The sequence below is a fragment of the Neolamprologus multifasciatus genome, chromosome 15, assembly GCF_963576455.1.
Source record: "Neolamprologus multifasciatus chromosome 15, fNeoMul1.2, whole genome shotgun sequence".
Classification (NCBI taxonomy): Eukaryota; Metazoa; Chordata; class Actinopteri; order Cichliformes; family Cichlidae; genus Neolamprologus; species Neolamprologus multifasciatus.
The window spans coordinates 26607836-26626684 of NC_140453.1; the positions used below are offsets into that span (position 1 = coordinate 26607836).

Here is an 18849-nt window from a genome sequence, read left to right on the forward strand (position 1 = left end):
TTTCCCAAAAACTTACATTTATTTAAATTTACTTGAGTAGGGTTGGGGATTGCCACCTCAGCATGCAGTCAAGTCTCGCTAATAACCTAATTTTAATCAGGTGTGTTGCAGCAGGGACACATGGAAAAGTTTCAAGACACCAGGGCTGTCTCCCAATTCAGGGTCTGCAGCCTTAAAGGCCGCATTTTAAGGCCGATTACGTCACCGCGACGCGACGAAGGCTGTCCCAATTCGAAGGCTGCCCGAAATGCGGCCCTCAAATGCGTCCTTAATTTCCCTGAATTTTAAGGACGTGGCGGTGTAGACTTCGTGGCCCAACATATCCCAGAATGCATAGTGCGGCGGTGGGTGTGGATAATTTTGCCGAAAAAAACGGCGGATGAGGGGCGCCCGAAGAGTAAACTTAAGTAAGTACTGAATATTATGTCACTTATTTATGTGCAAATGTTTAATAATGAAGATCATTAAAACATTACTGTTGGCCACATGTCGGCAAAGTTATGTGACATTAGTGACGTTTGTACTAACTTGGTTTTACAGCCTTTACTTTAAAATATACGCTGTTAAATAGCTGAGCTTAATCTTACAGAGAATGATCAAAGCTCATGTAGAAACAAACAAACAAATGAACAAAAGATTTTATCCTTAATTTCTGTCAAACAATGCTGTATGAAACGTTTCCAGCTGTTAGTATCATGGTTGCTAGGCAACCTGGGCAGCGCAACAGAGGCTAGACCGTCCCATTTCACAAGCCTCGCACTTCCGGCCTTAGCGGTCTTTAAGTACGCGGCCCTTGAGGATCATTGAGGCTGCGTACTTTAAGGCTGCAGACCCTGAATTGGGAGACAGCCCAGCCCTCAAGTTTGACACCTGTGCTCTACAGGAAGCTGTGAGGCTGATGTTGAGGACTGGAGTTTGACACCCCTGCTGCAGAGGAACATTACAGACCCTCCTCTTGTGGATATTTTAATCCAAACAGAGACAAAAGTCTGGATTTAACATTTTCAGATTCAAAGGTGATCTGACGGTGGAGATGGACATTCTGATCAAATGTTATTTTTATGTCTCATCTTCAGAATCTTTAGAAGAATTAAAACAAGTATTTCTGAGTGAGACGCAGTTTCCTGGAACTATTTCAAAATAAAAGCCTCACTAAACATTCAATTTGAAACAGGAAGCGCTGAGGTTACATGATCAACATCAATAAAAATCTTCAAAATAATTGTGATTATATTCCAATCAGATCAGAAGGTCAAAAGGTCAGCTGAATCTCAGAGCCCGTGTGACTGAAAAACATTTATGTGGAGCATTTAAACACAAACACTGGACCTGTTTCCCGCTGGCCTTGTTTCCCGCTGGCCTTCAGTCAGAAAGGATCACCGTTAACACACCAATAATCAATAACAGCTGCTTCTTCTGTGGTATCCTGTCAGGAAACCACAGAAGAAACAGCTACAGGTGATCTCTGTGAAAAATGTGAGCATCAGTCCAAACATCAGCTGATCAATGAGCTGATCCTCCCTCAGGCCTGACATTAAAAACTTCATGAAGCAGAGAAAAGATGAAGCTGCAGCTTGAGGAGGTGGTGCTAGTAAATAACACTGAGCCTTCATTCTCTGTGGGATGGAAACAGAGGCTCCACCCACACTCAGGTTCACTCTGTTTATTAAGAGTCGTGGTCACAAACAGAAAAACAACGCAAGAAGAAGAACAAACAGCTGACATCGCTAGCTTTACTTAAGACGACATTCGTTTACACCTCGGGTAACCAGGTGGACCCGCCACCTTGGTCAGATCCACCCGGTCCCGGTCCGACCTGAGCCGGCTTAAACTGGTCTAAACTGGTGAGGCGTTAAAGGGGCATGTCCCTGACTTCTGTTAGTGATGATTAGGTGAAAGTTGAATTAGTTTGAGTTCAGCTGGAGTTTGTTTGGTTTCAGGTCTTAGTCCACAGGAAACAGTCTCACTGTGAGCCAGACGAGAAGATGAGGGGGGCAGGGCTGATTGTCCAAGCAGCCGCAGAATCATTTCATGGAGCTCATTCTGATTGGTTCTGATAGTCTGATTTACTCGAGCCTGTAACGACTGGTTAGTTCTGAGCAGCTGAATCCAGTCCGATCCCGTACTGCTGGCGAGCGAACACTTCGAGAGACTTGTAAGGCATCACAGGAGTTCTGAGGGTAAGAGTCGAGGTGACTGGTTCTAGTGTTTAGTTGTTGGATTTTTCATTGGCCGGTTCACTCTGAGGGGGGGTTGTGACCTTCCGTGCCGGCCCGCCCCTCACACATCGCCGTGAGTTTGACAGGAAGGACGGAGTGTTACAGTAAAGGCACCAATCACAGAGTGCGTGGGACGGTGACAGAGCGAGGAAGCCGTAACAGGCTTTAGTATTCTGGGAAACATCCAAGCGTGAGGCAGCGCACCCTCGCAAACAGGAAGTTCTCTCCACGCAGGCCACAGGGGGCGCCGTTTCAGCAGACATACTAGTTTGTATTTCCTCTGGAGATCACACTGCGAGCAGCACAAGTGCTAACCGTGGGTGTGGGCGGAGTTTCAACTGATTTATTTTAATTGGTTACTTGGTTTTTAGGTTGTGATGACGTCAGTTGAGCGTGTACGTGCTGAACCTGAACTCTAGGATCCGTGAAGGTCCGCAAGTCCTTCGCTTGGCCCATTGGACGGAAACGCTACGATCGACTCGTTCAGACCTGAGCTGTAACGAGTGGAGGGTGGTGCCTCCTCTACGCGACAGCGAGATTCCTGCTCTTTGATACGAGCAGCTGATTGGCCATCACAGCTGTCAGATATCATACATGCAATTATAACTTAATAAAAATAATGTTTAACTATAAAAATGATCAGTGCCGTCAGCTGAGAGCATGATTGGCCGTGCAGGCACCAGCTGACGGCACGTCACCTTCATGGTTTGTTTAGAGAATAGAGCAGCTGCGTCTTGACCTGCAGCCAGTTTCAGGTAACGTCTTAAAACAGAAGCTCAGAGCGCTGCAGAACCAGCGCAGCTCACACCGGCCTGTGACGGCGCCAGTTTCAGTAACTCATGACGGTTTTGAATCAGCCAGAAATGTCACTAAAGCGTGAGTTCATAGGGGTCGTCTGATTGGTAGGTTTCTGTGGATTACTTTTGGACCTGAAATGTGATTAAAGCTCAGAGAAGGCCACATGACCACATCAGTCTGAGGCCGCGATTTGAACCGTGCACTCTGCGAGTCGGACTTTAAGGCAACATGGCGCCTCGTTGCTCTGAAAATCATGCAATGGCAGTTTTGAGTTTCAACTCGTGTTTAAACATTTAAAAAAAGAACAACAGGAAATGTGAGCTCTGGGCGACCAATCAGATTTTACGATGGGTTCAGTTATTTGTAATCTGTTTCCTGGCATGTAATTCATTGTGCAGCTCGTTTTGGCCTTTAATTTTGTCAAGGGTTAATCTCACAGAGCCCCACGAGGCGACTGCTGTTGTGACTGTGTGCCGTATGTTTGCGTAAAATAAAGTTCAATTGAATTGGAGGATAAAACAACTGTTTGTGCTCTAAACAGCTTCGCTCCTCACTCCAGAAAAGGTCTGCCTCTCTCACCACCAAGTTCAGCTCCAATATGGCAGACAGAAGCTTCCTGTCACGCACGGTGACTACACCGTCATCGTGGAGAGAGGCAGGCAGTGGGTGGAGCCTGTGTGCCACCGCCCACCTCCCGCTCTCCATGTACGGACACCTAGCAGTCGGTTTCTAGGCAGCATGCTGTTTGCTATTTATTCAGAATCAGCTCTAACACGAGGCTTCCTGTCCTCAGGTATCTACCAACCCACCAGCTTCCTGTTGCGCAAAGCCTCAAGCGGACAGAAGTCACTAAGGCGCGGCTGGACCCGCAGCTCGCAGTGTGACACCCGGTTAGTTTGCGTACGGCTTCAAAGTGCAGTTCAGTCTTTTTGGTGTTCAAGTGCATTCTTTGTTCTCACATTTATGGCTTCTTAGTAACAGACTCGTGGACATGGCAGCAGCGCTGTTATAGTCTCTTGGTGTGTTTGGAGTTATAGTGGCTCCGCATGTCTTTGCGCAGGCGGAACTTCTCACCGCACACGCCACAGATGTACAGGTGGACATCCATGTGCTTCTCCAGCTGTTCGCCACCCGGGAAGATCTGGAAACACACCTGGCAGATTGTTTCCCCGGCTGACAGGTGGGAGATCATGTGACGCACGTGGTCGTGTTTGAGGAAGGTCCCCTGGTCACACACAGGGCACACGTAGCGCGCCATTCCTTTATGCATGTCAGTGTGTAGGCGGAGTTGGCGCTCGCGCAGGAACTGCTTGCCACAGGTCTGGCAGGTGAACTGCTTCTCCTTGGTGTGGACAGTGTAGTGCTCGCGCAGGTGGCAGCGCTGGTAGAAGCCTTTGCCACAGATGCTGCAGAAGTGTTTGCGGCGGTGATCAGGCTCGCCGCCTTCCTCCAGCATGGTGGGCCGGAACAGCTCCTGGTCGTGGCAGGATAGAGCGTGCTCCAGCGCCAGGCTCTCGTTCTGGAACAGCAGGCCGCAGTGCGGACACGCCAGGTCGGCCGCCTCCAGCAGCCCCTCCTCCATCCCATGCGGCTCCTCAAGCAGGGACACCTCATCCTCGCCATGGGAGTCCGACTCAGCTCCATGGGATTCACCACAGCGCTCGGCATGCTCCTGCAGCTGCCGGCCTTTGATCAACACCTGGCCGCACCTGCCGCAGGCACATATGTGCCCCATGTGGTTGGACAGATAGTGCGCGGACTTGTCCTCCTCCAATAACAGAGCGCCGCACACCTCGCAGGGTGTGCCATCAGCGTCCTGCTTCTCGTCTTTGACCTTCCGGAGTTTGGCGGGGATGCCGGAATCATTGCCTTCGAAAGGCTCGCTGCTGTTTTCCAAACCGGAGACACCGGGCTCGGGGTCCGATTGCATCTTCTCCCTCAGCGCTGCATCACCGAAGCGTGCGCTAAAATCTCTGGCGGCATGCTCGCCAACACGGACCACCTCGATCTCAGGGAACATGCTCTCTTCTGGTTCGGTCTTGATGCTCCTGGTGGACCCAGGCTCGCCATCTGGTCCGCCTGGGACTGACCGGGCAGTCTTGGCCTCAGGCCAGTCGTCCTCGCCTTTACAGACGACCCGGTGCTCCTCCACGCTCTCTGAGGCAGAGCTCTCTGCTTTACTTGAGTCATTGTCACCCTCATTGTTGCCTCGGGGTGGGTGGAAGGCTTTGCGGTTGGTACAGGTGAGGATATGCTCGATTAGAAGCTTCTCGCAGCTGAACACGAAGCCACAGTCGTCGCAGGTGTATGTGCGACCGAACCTAGGGCGGTCCTTCAGAGTTGAACTCCTGCCACCCGACCGCTTCCTCAGGTCACACGGTTGCTCGCCTGCTCCGTCTAAAACTGGCGCCGCCACAATCAGAGGAGCGGTTGCCGCCTCTTCAGTCGTGGCTGGCCTGCCAACTGCAGCAGGAACAGCAGGAACAGCCGGACGCCCCGTGCTGCTAGTGACAGCCTTTGGCAGACGCTCCCCTTCAGGTGCGGCGGGCCGCTGCTGTTCGTACATGCGCACGCCAAACATCATCTTCCCGCCAGCAGGCCCGGCGGAGGAGCTGGATGAGGAGGCAGAGGAGGACGGTGTGATGTTGGAGCTCCTGATGTCCCTGAGGTCCTCCAGCGAATCGGGGATGTAGTACATCTGCAGATATGCCATGGACGCTTTCAGCTCCTCAAACTCGTAACTGCCCACAACGATGCGCCCGAGGTACATGAGCTGCAGGATGAGGTCGAAGCACTCGGCACTGATCTGCATGTTGCTCAGGTCCAGGCGGCCCGCCCCCTGCTGGTCCCGGATGAACATCATCCTGAAGTAGGAGCTGCAGGCCGCCAGCACCGCCTTGTGAGCCCGGAAGTAGATGTCGCCGATGGCGATGAGGCAGTCGCACAGGAAGCCCCACTCGCGCTGGTTGTTGAGTTGCTGGAGGACGTGATCGCTGTGGCTCGGCCTCGCCATCGCCCTGTGGACAACAGAGGAAGACAGAGTCAGAGTTTATGAGGAAGCAAGGTCGTCTGCGGTCGACTTTCATAATGTGTGAGCCGGCACGGGACAGTCGGGCCTGATATGATTCATCAGCAACTCTGACTTTAATTAGAGCCACAAGTTCACACACCGAGCACGCTCAGATCAGCTCCCAGCTTCACTTACAGCACTGCAGTGATGAATCAGTATTTCCTTCTCAAGAACACACTGCTCAGATTTAACATGCATGCTCACGCACACACACTCACACACACTCACACAGGATGGCAGGTTTACTTCTCACCTTTCTAAACTCACTGTGGGGGAGGATGCTTCACCTCCCGTTGGCTATTCTCACAGGAAGTGACACCCCCCACCCCTCACACACACACACCTTCCCTGTTATGTGACAGATGTGTTTGTACTGCAGGACAAGTATACCTGTACACACCCCAAGTTACTGCCTAAATAAAAGGTCCATTCTGACCCCACCAACACCTGGAGAGTTCACAGCAGATGTCCTGTGGACCAGGTTACAGTAAACTGTGAGCCAGATGTGCCCGACACACCCGACAAATCTGGATCTTTAAGGTGGACGCCGAGGAAACTGCAGATGCAGGGCACGTCTGGGCCAAACCGCTCTCTGAGAGCGCTCTCTGCTCGCTGGTTACCCGAGCCCTCATCGGCGGGTCTGCGCCAATAACATCTGCAGCAGTGCCAGATGTGGGCGGAGCTAAAAACAGGTTCCTGTGCTGCAGGAGAAAACCGGTCGCATGCGGTTTTCTGTACCGTGAAGTGAACCCGGTCCTGTTCTTCAGAACTGGAGCTTTTTGTTAGACATGTACCTTCACTGCCTGACCCCCCCTGCCCTGCTGCTGCTTGGAGACACTGAAACCCATCAAAAGATGTCACTTCTTGTGTCAAAATGGGGTGTAATCAGAGGAAGATGTTTCCTCCCGTCACCTGAGCTGAACAGTGATTCACTTAAAACTTTGACGTGTTTTTATTTTCAGCGATGTTGTCCCGTCTGCGTGTACTGAGCTGCCTTCCCTCCCCAGTTCCACTGGCGGTTCACCTGGCTGTGCTCACAGGTAAAGCTCACACAGAGTACACTTGTGACCAGCTAGAATTTCTGTCTTTGTGTCATATCATCTGATCCCAGAGCGCCTCAGAGCATCGCGCCAGATAAGAGATCAGTGGCAAAGTAGCATCACTGCACCTTTGTGTGTGTGTGTGTGTGTGTGTGTGTGTGTGTGTGTGTGTGTGTGTGTGAGTGAGAGTCCTGAAAGCCATAGCAGCAGAACAACATAAAACCAGCTGTGCAGGAGCTCACCTGCCTCAGGTGCAATCAGAAGACTCGCCTCTTCCAGATTTTTAAACATTTAGTACCAGCTGACCACCACCGGTCACGTGTTTTTGCGTTAAATCTACGCCATAACGTGACGAATCCTGACAAATGCAACTACACATTGACGCAGCCCATGATGACCGTGATCAGTGCAGCTGTTTCCAACTTCTTCTGCCTCACACAATCCCTGATTCAAGCAAATTGACTGGCAGACAAAATTTCCAGCGCCAACTAGTGCCCTGCATCTCCGCGCTCTGCATCTATTAGGCTGCAGAGCGCCTAATAGATGCATGAATCATGCTTCACTGCGACAGCAAGGCGATAACACTCAGCAGTCCTCTGGATGTCGGTGGTGGCCATGCAAACTGACACATGACTAGAGCAGGGCGATATAACAAAAAATATTTATCACAATATATATTTGAAAATTTGCGATAACGATATAACTGACGATATAATTGACACTAGACAAAATACTTTACAACTCCTCAACTTTATTAGTGCAAAAAAAACAACAACATCAATGTATTTTCACTTAAACAAGCAGCTTTTTTAAGTGCATTAAAGTTATATAAAAAATTAACAGTGCAAATGCAAATCCTTGCTGACAGTTCATTTCCGGTGGAAATTGGCTGACATAGCCTCAGCATAACCATGTATAATATCCGCAAAACTTAAAAAGAGGTTATACACACACACAATACGGTAATATTATGTTGAAGCACAGTACGTATCACTCCGCCAGGCTCCTGCCTACAATAGCTGTAATGCTCCAACAATCCATCAAGCGGTGCGGCTTCGTAGCTTAGCAACATTTGACAGATTTTCGAGTGCCGTGTACATAAAATCGTTTCCAGGTCAGTAAACACAACCAGAATTCATACATAAGGCACACTGGATTATAAGGGGCATTGTCGATTTTCAGAAAAATCAAAGGATTGATTTTAAGGGTGCCGTATTTTCCAAAAAAAACACGGTAATAACGACAGCCTGCTAGCATGCGCTACTAAAAATCGTGTTTTGTTGTATATCTGATGGACGAAAGCCAAACCAGTTCCACACCACTGAAGTTGCAGCATTTTTACAAACCAATTCTGGTTCATCCGTTTCATTCAACGATCCACTTTCGCTCTTCTCATTCTGCGTCGCCGTTATGTGCGTATGTAAACAAAGGCACTGCGCATGCGCGTTTTGCCCATATTCTATCGCGATATTTCATTTTCTTATCGTTGCCCAACATTACACCGGTATTACCGTGAACGGTATGATATAGCCCAGCATGACTACAGGAAGTGAGGTCATCATGTGAGATCAACGAGCCAAAATGTTCCAGCAGAATATGAATTGATGACCGAAGAGCATGACTCCATTGCAGACGGTCAGGTGACTGATTTCCAAACTGAGTTCCGCCTCTCAGATGAGGCTCAGGATGGCGTTTTATTCTCACATGGTTTTGCTCTTTGATCAGATGACGTGACGTCAGATCAGTTCACGTGAGTTCAGGACAGTCCCGCTGATTTAAAGCCAAAACTGAGCTCCTCCAACAAAACCTGATCCTGCTAAAGGTGGAGACATAGAACGCACCTCCACATGATTCCCCAGACACTGCTTGCTACACGCCATGTGACAGTAAGAGCCAGCAGTGGAGTGACTTGTGATGAGGTCACACAGTGGGAAAGCAGGACTTTGCCCCCAGCCCCAGTCTCAGTTTGATGTGACAGCGCCGTGCAGCTGCTGAAGTTACATTAAATTGCAGAACGACCTTTTTATATCCCATCATAAACGTCATCATCATCACACTTCTCCAGAAATATGCAGATATGATTTTAAGAATGCCTTAAAACGTTCAGGCTGATTAAATCCTCAGTTTCTAATCACAGCACAGCTCAGAGTTTATGGTTTTAAATGCTGACACATTGTTTCCCCCCCCTTTCAGGTCATTTGTGATATGCAGTTTTTCACGAGTTTTTAGTAAGATGGGTGCCTTAATCGTGTTATTACCAGAACAAGTCATGGACAAGTCGTTTACACTCTGATCAGCTGGTTGCTGCTCACAGGAAGGTCTCAGGGCTCATTTTACCAGCCAACACGTGACAGTCTAGGTTCATATCTGATGTGTCTTCTGTCAGGTGTGTTTGAGCTTTGTGAGGTTAAAGGTCACAGTTCAGAAACCTACTCTACTGATCAGTAATCAATAAAGATAATAATGTGATCACTGTGGAGAGTGGATAAAATAATTTTGGCCTCTGTCACCAGACTCCACTGTAAAACCCACTCAAATAAGAGCCCTCATCCTGCTTTCTGGAAGTCCCCGCCGGGCCTGCAGGCACGCGGTGCGGGCTGTCAGTCACCGGCAGACAGGCCGCGAAGGAGCCGCCGAGGTGGGAGCGAGCCCGTGGAGAGACCGGAGGGAGAGGCCGGCCACACCGCCGAGCTAAAATGGAGATTACAGCTCGGCGGAGATTAGCTGCTCCAAGCTAACCCCTGTTAGCGTGGTCCACACCGGAAGTTCCTGTGATCGCTCCTCCAAAATGAAAACACGAAGCGTGACAAGGGGTGAGCGAGACCCCCGTCAGGGTATCGCGTGCATCACAGCGCGTCTCAGTGACAGTCAGACACTCCCCGAAGGACCGTCAGTGAACCCGTAGCTCCTCCGGCTGCTTCAATGCTCAAAACCATTCGTTACGACTTATATTTTGAAAGTAGCCACCGGATGTGATGCGAATAAAACCGGGCGATTATTGAGCGCTCTCTCACGCAAAAAGCCCCGCCACCCCCGCACTGCCACCCGCATTCTGCACCGAGAGCAGGCCGCGAGCATTTCCTTCACCGCCTGCCACCCAGACGGCCCCGAGCCCGGACACGGGCCCGTCCACTCACCGTGGGTCCCGGAGGCCGGCGAAGGGGCTGCTGCTGTGGGATTCCCAGGCTCCGAAAGGTCCTCCGCGGATGGTTTACTGTGGAGACGAAGGAGCAGCCTCTTCTTCTTCTCCTCCCGCAGGATGAAAGCACTTCCGCACAGCCCGCCGCGCCGTCAAGCCGCACATAGCGAGGAAGTCCAAATAAGGACCTTCCGGTCAGAGTGAGGCCTTCAAAATAAAGTTAAATAAAGTTTTAACGTTTCAAAAATACGTTTCTGCTTTGATGCTTCGCGCAGCTCAGCTGACACCACGGGAACGCAACATGTGTCGCACAGTAAAAATTTAAAAAAAAAAGTAAAATGAAAAACTGAAGTCATAATAAAATATATAAGAACTTTAACCCAGTGGGACATGTTTAACTGCATCAAGCAGTAGTTCACAGGTGGGCATTAAATAATAAATATACGTTTCTGGTTTGGACGGGGCCTTTCACAGTTAAATAAATAGTGTCAGAATTATGCCTTCATTGAAAACGACCACAGGAAACCAAGTCTGCTTTTAATTTGAAAATAATAACCGGAATAACTTATTTGTTTTCTCTCTCGCTTGTAGGATTACTTGAGGCCTCCTGCCACCCACGTTCAGTCAGAGAGCAGCAAGGAGGTCTAACTCTGAGTTGAGCAGGAGACTCCGCCTTAAGAAGCAGCAACATCTCACCCATCAATCATATACGAGGTGGCCCATACCTGAACGATCTCATCACTGCAGCTGCAGCACCAGTCCGTCTGTTTCAAAGTAGCCTGCGATCTGGAGGCAGCACCTGATGATGCCAACAGAACCACATCATCTGCAAAATGCAGAGACAAGATGCTGGCAACGCCCAGATAATCTGCCCATCACCGGTGACAAAGGGCGGCCTAGGCGGACCCCAGTACCCACTGGGAAAGTGTCCCACTCACTGCCAAGAATGTGGACCACACCTCACAGCATACCCGCTGTGGTCAGTAATAATCAATACTGCTGATCAGCTCAGTGGACACCAGCCTAAGAAAACAAACATTACACAGGTTATGAGTCACTTCAGTCACCAACCGAGGTACAGTGGCCCACTCTGAGAGTACTCTGAGTCTCAGATTACACAGATTATGATGGGGTTCAGTCCCTGAGCTGCAGAGCTGAGGCGTGTTTGTGAGTCTGTCTGCTGCACGTGTGCACGTGTGTATTGTGTCACGTGATCGTGCACCCTGCACGGTGTCAGGGTCTTATGCTGCTGGCTGACAGCCTGTGATCAGTTTCACTTTTTTTCCTGATATACTCAGAAAATTATCGATAGCACGATAACGCCATCTTTCCTGCTCTGCGTTTATTAAATTACTGATCAGCCATCAAACGTTTCTGACGGCTCACGTGACTGCCCCAGTTGACCCATGTTCTCGCGAGAGGTGACGCGGCTCGTCGCGAGATCCTCTGCAGCAACAAATCGGCCGATTCTGAAGACGATCTGCTCGTTTCAGCGGTAAGGCGCTCATTAACGGCGCGCGTGCAGGATCCGCGCGAACACGGGATTGCCGGGCGTTGGGAGCGTGAACACGCGCCCGTGTGCGCGTATGTGCGGAGGTGATGAGGACGTGCGTGTGATGAATAAGATGAAGGATGGAGGATGCTGCGCGGCGGCGGGCGCGACGGCACGTGCACGCGCAGAGCTGGTGTGTGACTGGGTCGCGCGGGTGTCCGGTTTCCGGTGTGGTCGGGTCAGTTCGATGTGAACACCCGCCCCTTCCCCGTGCATGAGTGCGTGTGTGTGTCAGGTGTGACCTTCACTGAGGTCAGAGGTGGCGTGTCCAAGTGAGCCTGACGGACTTAATGTGACGTCACAGGGTTAAACAACACCTTAAGAGTTTTTCAGGTCTGAATGTGCTACACTGCTCTGTGTTAGTGTGTCTGTGTGCTTGTGTGTGTGTCTTTGTGTTTCTGTGTGTGCGTGTGTGTATGCGAGAGATGCTGAAGATAAAATAACTCTTTATTGTCATTGCACACTCATACCTTGTACAATAGTACGATGAAATTGGAAACTCCCACGTCAGCACAACTAAAGACAACACAGTTACTTAAAGTTGATTTTTTTCAAAGTGCAAGGGACCCAGACAGTGGCACGCGTGCGCCCCTGAAGGAGCTGCAGTTCCTCTGATGTCCCCCAGACGCGGAAGAGGCTCCTCCTCAAACAGAGGAGCTTCATCAGCTCTTTTAGTGAATGAACCTGCACCCCTGCTCTGTTCTACAACATCAACCAATAACAGTGCACGAGAATCAGGAAGGCTCTACCTTGTGGCATTATTCAGCACTTCGATATTAAGTACTTACTGAGCTAAAGCAACAGGAGTATCGGTAACACAGCAGCAGCAATGGACTTGGCCGACCACAGATATATATATTTCATCTTCTATCACCACAGTGGATCCTCTGCTCGAGGTCACAGTGAAGTTCCTCTGACCTTCTCTGAACCTCTTCAAGACATCCTCCATCCTGTCGCATATTAATAAGTTTGTATGTTAAATGTATGTGTGTGAGCAGTGATGATGGAGGTCATAGTGTGAACTTCATGGGCTCGGGTTTGTGTTTCAGACGGGGTCATGGAGGTGTCGTCGCACAGCCTCTTCCTGCTGCAGCAGCTCAACGTGCAGAGGGAATTTGGTTTCCTGTGTGACTGCACCGTCGCCATCGGAAACGTCTACTTCAAAGCTCACCGCGCTGTGCTGGCTGCCTTCTCCAACTACTTCAAGATGATCTTCATCCACCAGTCCAGGTGAGGGGTGAGACAGCGGCGTGTGACCTCTGTACCTGAGTAGAAGTTAGTTATACACCTGTGCTTTGGGTCATCACACAAGTGCAGGTAGTACAAAAAATAGGCATGTTTTCTGAGAACCTGAATTCTTTTAAATGCCCAGCAGGTGGTGACTCCTCTGACCGTCGAATCCTTTGTCCTGATAAATTTGTTGGCTTCCTCAACCGTGTTGGGTTCCAGGTCAGAGAGGAGGATTATCTGGGGTGTGCTAAACGTACGTTCTTCAGTCAGATCTGCCGCTTGCTGTCATCGTGACGGCAGTGATGAAAAGGACTTCACTAACCAGCCGGTTACAGTCTCTGCGTCGATCCTGTCATGAAAACGTTACCAGACGACCTGCTGTTAGCCACCTAGCTGTGAGTTAGCAGTGCGGCATGAATCCAAAGAGGGTTTGCTTGTCTGAAACCATGCAGCTGCAAATAGATCAGCCTCGGGAGTTTGGACAAACTGGCCAACCTTATCCATTAAAGACAGGATTTTACTACTTGTCAGCAGGCGTGTTAGTGTTAGCTAAGATTAGCCATGAGAAAGACAGCTCAGGATTGGATTTGCTCTCTACAACCAAACCTAATGTTAGCGTTAACTACAAACTTGGAGCTTGACTGGTCAAAGAGTGGCTAGCTGTCAGCTACAAACAGATGCACTGTGAGGACAGTTAATTTGGCCTTAGCTTTTAGGTGAACAGCGGTGTGTTTGATTTGTAACACACCAAAAAAATAATGAATGAAATTTAATGTTTTATCCCAATTATTTTGTTTTCATAATTTTAAGAAGCAATCAAATGGTAATAAAAATTCAAATATGATTGATCAGCCCTAAATGTGTTTAAGACTAGAATAATGTCTTAAGCACAGGAGAGTGTGGACGGTGTGCCTGCCCGAAGGCTTGTACCGGTGTTTGTTCCTTTATTCCAGGAGAACAAATTTCAGGATCTGGATCCTGTAATCCAGAATAGAGGAACAAAACTTTGGTCCAAACCTTCAGGAGAACATCGATCCAAAACATCAGGAGTCACATGCTGTTTTTTTCCAAGGTTCTGACCTCATGTCTCTTTGTGTCCCCAGCGAGTGTATAAAGATCCAGCCCACGGACATCCAGCCGGACGTCTTCAGCTACCTGTTGCACATCATGTACACCGGTATGTGTCCCAAACAGCCAGTGGACCAGAGCCGGCTGCAGGAGGGCATTAAGTTCCTTCACGCCTACCAGCTGTGCCGCAAAACTGGTGAGGGTGCTGCTGAGACTGCCAACAACGTGGTCCGCATGTCCAACCTCTATGGCATTCAGATCTCTTCCCAACTGGCCAGCAAGGAGGGACCCGGAGTCCCCAAGACCACCACGGTGTCCCGTGGGGCCGAGGATGGGCGGTCCTCTGACCGAGGGGCCCGGTCTCACTCCCAGCTGTCCCTTGCTGTCGGACTGGAGGGGGTATCATCGGACCATCAGGCCTCAGCGCTACGTTGCTCTGTGGCATCCGGAGACGATTCTGACATCTCAACTACCCGTATCAAGCAGGAACGCTTAGAGGAGGAGGAGGACGGCGAGGAGGGTCCAGGTGCAGGGTCTCCAATTCAGGACAGCAGTCCCATTCAGGGCCTCCTGTTCAAAGACCGGCCGCTAGTGCTGCTCTGTCCCCGCTGTGGAGAGCGCTGCTCCTCCCCAGAGGGCCTGCGGGAGCACCTATTCAGCCACGCCCTCGACCCCGCCCGTCTCATGGAGGGGCTGTCACAGGGCGGTGAGCTGGAAGCCGGCCTAGAGGAGGGTCCTCCAGGAACCCAGGAGCAGCTGGATGCAGGATGTTTGGAGGAAGCTCTGAGACAGAGCCAGGCGCTAGCCAACCAGCTGGCTGCTGAGCTGAGGCGGAGCCGAGGAGGTGGTGGGAGTGGAGGAGGGGGGAGTAGCCCTGCTCCCTCCCTGCACTCACGCAAACGTAAGATTGCCTGCGCCGTCTGCAGCCTACGCTTCTCCCACAAGAGCCAGCTGCAGGAGCACATGTACACCCACACAGGCAAGCCGTCCCGCTACCACCGCTACAATCGCCTCTGCAGCCAGCTCTTCCAGGCCTCCGCCCACTTCTGCGACAGTGCTGCTGAGCCTGGGGGGGGGGCTGGGGGTGGAGCCTCAGTGGGCACCCCCATAGCTCTCTCTGAGGAGCCCAACAGGGACACTCAGGACAATGGCAGCTCCTGCTACTCCCTGGACTCTGAGATCTCCCAGGAGAGTGTGGACGGCGTTCCGGTTGAGTGATGCCATCTGTTATGAGGGATGTGATTGGACGGAATAGTAATTTCCGCAGGTGGTGGTGTTCTGAGTGTTTGGTCTGTACCTGTTTGGGAGTGTCTGTGTTTAATCCAGTGATGTGATCATGAGGTGCTGAGGTCAGCAGGTCGGACTGTTTGATGCTCAGAAACGTCAGCAAAACCTGACTGATTGATGATTAATAATAATTGATTGGGAACTGTTTCTCCGGTTTGAAACATTTGCTGATTTGTGCATGTTGAACAAGTTTCTGGACTCTGATTACATGATTCGTTTCGATTAATCAGCAGATTAATCAGAGATTAATAATACGTCAGTACTTTGACTAATGTCACCTCCTGTCATTCATGTCACTGCTTTGTATTTCCTTCTCTGAAATTGAGCCGGCAGAGACTCTAAACCTGAAAGCAGCCAACACTGAAGCCCATGCGAGTCTGAGAGGACTGTGAGGAAGAGGAGACAGTGAGCACTGTGATGTCAGAGCGATCTGTGATGTCAGAACCTTTCTGTGGATGCACTGACATGTGCAAACAACAAAAAGCGAACTACTCAGATTTCTGTCATTTGGTGTCAGAGTGTCGTATATACAAGGTGTAATCTACAAGTTATGAGAACAGGTCCAAACCAAAAACTGGATTTAAATCTGGCAGATGTCACATTCAGGATCATCTTCCCCTGGTTTTTGGATCTCTCAGTGGAAATCCTGTCAGTTCTCCTTCCAGTTTTATTTTTTTACCCACGTTTTCTTTCCCTCCATCTTGCCACACAGGTTTAGGACTAAAATGTACAGCAGTAAACCCTCTCAGTGACAAATAACGAGTAAGCACCTTACATGTAAAGTTTGAGTTAGTCTTTTGTCAATGTTCATCGTCAGAAAGAGAGTACGAGGCTTCTTGTTTCTGTCCTTTTAGTGTTGTCCACAAAGAAACAAAACTACAGTGCAGACTTCAGTAAATAACAGCTTGAAACGTTCAGATATTGCTTTTGAAGGTTTTCCAATGCTACACAGAGCTTTGAGAAGATCCCGAGTACCCTGAAAAGGAGTGACATCCTCAGAGGTTTGAATGGATATCTGCCAGTGCAGTGAATTTACACCCAGCTAACAGTCAACAGGACAAGGAGAAGAAGGCAGCAGCTACAGAAACATACTGGCAGAAATGACCTGAAGCCACCTGGGTTCTCGGACCTCTGCAGGTTCAATAGTGAATAGTGATGACCTGTCATTGAGATTAGCCGGGGTTAAACCAGGTTTTTATTGGACCTCTTCGCTGAAGCTGCTCACACCCACTAACCTCAGTATGCAGCACCAAAGACACAGAGGCAGAGCTAACAGTTCAGGTCAAAGCCACGACCTAACGTCAGTCATCTTCTGCCAAATTGAGCAGGTCCGAAAGCTCTTAACTTCATCCTGCCTCTGTTCTGCTTTTCTTTAGTTTCTGCTAAAGAGCTTACAGCGTGAGATGTTGCATTTCACCGAGGTAAAAATTAGTCCCTGTAGAAAAATCTCTGATTGAGGTGTTGCCCCTCAGCGGGCTTCCAGAAGCTGTTCAATCAAGATGAAGTGAGCTCACACACAGCTGGGAGGATTACACTGAGGGTGCTCTTACATGGAGCAGCTGATGGTTTAACTTCATTTAAAGGATCATTCCACAGTTTCTTCCATCTGACTCGAACAAAGGCAAGCACAAAAAAAGACAGAAAGGACAGATGGGAAAATAAACGTGTCCCAATCTGTGGGTCAGGACTCTCGCTGGTTCCCAGCCTACGCCCACAGGGGCACATTTTTTATTTACATTTTTAAATAAAGTTTTAAAAATATTCAATCTTTTTTATATTTATCATAAAACTGTGAAAAACTAAAATCTTTTAACAGTCTAAAAAACAAAAGCCAACAAAAAAGCACGATCTGAATTTTATTTAAAAAAAGTTACTGCCAGTGTTTGAAATATTTTGTTGGAATGCCCTATTAACTTTTACATTTTATTTTGAAATGGTTATGCTCCTATATGTTCTAAACGTTTTATTTTGAAGGAGTCATAGTTTAGTGCATTTGAAATACATTTACTTTGAAGGAGTGACATTCTGTTGCATTTAAACCTTTTTATTTTGAAGGATTTGATGTTTGTTCATTTTAAACATTATTTTGAAGGAGCCAGTCTGTTATATTTAATTAATTAATTTTTTGGTTTTTGAAGGAATTGTACGCTGTTGCATTTGAATCTTTTTATTTTGCAGTGGTCCTATCTTGTATTTTAAACCTCTTATTTTGAAGAAATCAATATGTTCTATTCTAAACTTATTTTGAAGGAGCACCAATCTTGCATTTTAAACCTCTTATTGTGAAGGGGGCAATAGTCTTGCATTTTAAACACTTTACTTTGAAGGAGTTACATTCTTGCATTTTAAACCTCTTATTTTGAAGGAGTTGGTCTCAATTCCATTGTAAACCTTTTACATTGAAAGTTTCCACCAGCCAGAGGGAAATTGGTGGTCTCTGCTGTTCCTTTCTGTGTCACGTGACCAGCGCTCATTGATGATGAGGTGTTAATGATTATTGATCGTGTGTGACTGTCGTGCCGTCGTCTTATTTCTGTGTTTCACTGTAAAAAAGCAAACAGGAAGTTCAGTGTCAACATGTTTTTGTAAACGGCATCTGTTTTTCATGGATAGAACAATAAAGTTTTGTAAATAAATGTTTTTTTTCACCAATCAGATCAAAGCTCTCGTGTGTGCTTTTCATTCTTTTTTTATTATTGATTTTGGAACAGGTTTTAATCGGCTCGGTGTGGATGTTGCTGGTGTTACGGATTCAAATATTGGGGATGGATACAAGAGGAAAACCAAAATAACCACACTGGTCCGGCCGGGTCAAGTCAAACGATGATTTAATGAACACACGCGTGGGAGATGGACACCATACAGCAGACAGCATCAGATCTCAAAATGGTGGAGCCTTGATCAAACTCTTATAGCCTCTATAAGATATATAAGATATAACCTAATCATAAAAGCCTAAACATTCACATTCTTTCTCACACAGCGCCTAAGCTACGACCTTGGCTCCCTGTTTATCTGCTCCTGATGAGATGGGGCAGTATGCTCTGTTCTCTTCTAATCAGACAAATAAGGTGATGACTTTCTGTGAACAATATTTCTTATAACTCAGCAGTATAATGCATCATAAAACAATATCATCCATTCACAATAAATCAGCAGTCTAATGTAATGCAAATCAGTTTACCAAATGTAATAGTTATCACCTTCTTCTAATTCAGGAGCATAATGCAAACTAAAACTACATAATAATTCACAATCTTTAATTAGGGGTCTAACATGGCATAAAGTAATATCATAATCCGACACTGGGTTGCACCGCAGCATGCAACGCACTTCAGCTGTTAGCTGTTAGCAGGAGCCCAAACGTGCATCAGCACAGTGGGAAAATGCCCGGTATGCCAGATTTTCAGTCCAGCCCTAATACCGATCAACCAATACTGAGATTG

General features: G+C 48.4%; 3 protein-coding genes and 1 long non-coding RNA gene across 6 annotated transcripts in view; 2 read left to right on the forward strand and 2 right to left on the reverse strand.

Annotated features, from left to right (window-relative positions):
* The window catches only part of pak6b (p21 protein (Cdc42/Rac)-activated kinase 6b), a 62823-nt gene extending 54465 nt beyond the window's left edge, over positions 1-8358 (forward strand). The window contains exon 7 of the transcript XR_014869465.1: positions 144-8358. The gene's annotated coding sequence lies outside the window, so the exon portion shown is untranslated. The remainder of the gene's footprint in view (positions 1-143) is intronic.
* The window catches only part of LOC146502259 (uncharacterized), a 172723-nt gene that overhangs the window by 782 nt on the left and 153092 nt on the right, over positions 1-18849 (reverse strand). The gene's annotated exons all lie outside the window — the stretch shown is intronic.
* zbtb1 (zinc finger and BTB domain containing 1) lies at positions 1649-10402 on the reverse strand. The gene is made up of 2 exons (XM_085133447.1): positions 10265-10402; positions 1649-6034 (listed from the first exon to the last, which is right to left on the reverse strand). The coding sequence occupies exon 2, from the start codon at positions 6028-6030 to the stop codon at positions 4024-4026; it is 2007 nt and encodes a 668-aa protein (XP_084989573.1). The 5' UTR covers positions 6031-6034; positions 10265-10402; the 3' UTR covers positions 1649-4023.
* On the forward strand, positions 11470-18058 carry zbtb25 (zinc finger and BTB domain containing 25). Of its 3 annotated transcripts, none has more exons than XM_085133453.1 (3): positions 11470-11761; positions 12868-13048; positions 14152-18058. In XM_085133453.1, exons 2-3 carry the CDS (start codon positions 12876-12878, stop codon positions 15332-15334), a joined length of 1356 nt encoding a protein of 451 aa, XP_084989579.1. In that variant the 5' UTR covers positions 11470-11761; positions 12868-12875; the 3' UTR covers positions 15335-18058. The 3 variants fall into 3 exon arrangements, with proteins under 3 accessions (XP_084989579.1, XP_084989580.1, XP_084989581.1); XM_085133454.1 differs by lacking the exon at positions 11470-11761 and adding an exon at positions 12037-12789; XM_085133455.1 differs by lacking the exon at positions 11470-11761 and having other exon boundaries at positions 13048-13443.

What these genes read in the sequence shown, in the direction of transcription:
- zbtb1 (XM_085133447.1), bottom strand. Translation starts at nt 6,030, where the DNA reads ATGGCGAGGCCGAGCCACAGCGATCACGTCCTCCAGCAACTCAACAAC.
- zbtb25 (XM_085133453.1), top strand. Translation starts at nt 12,876, where the DNA reads ATGGAGGTGTCGTCGCACAGCCTCTTCCTGCTGCAGCAGCTCAACGTG. An exon ending in ATCTTCATCCACCAGTCCAG is followed by an intron (nt 13,049 to 14,151) that starts GTGAGGGGTGAG and finishes TTGTGTCCCCAG; the next exon opens with CGAGTGTATAAAGATCCAGC.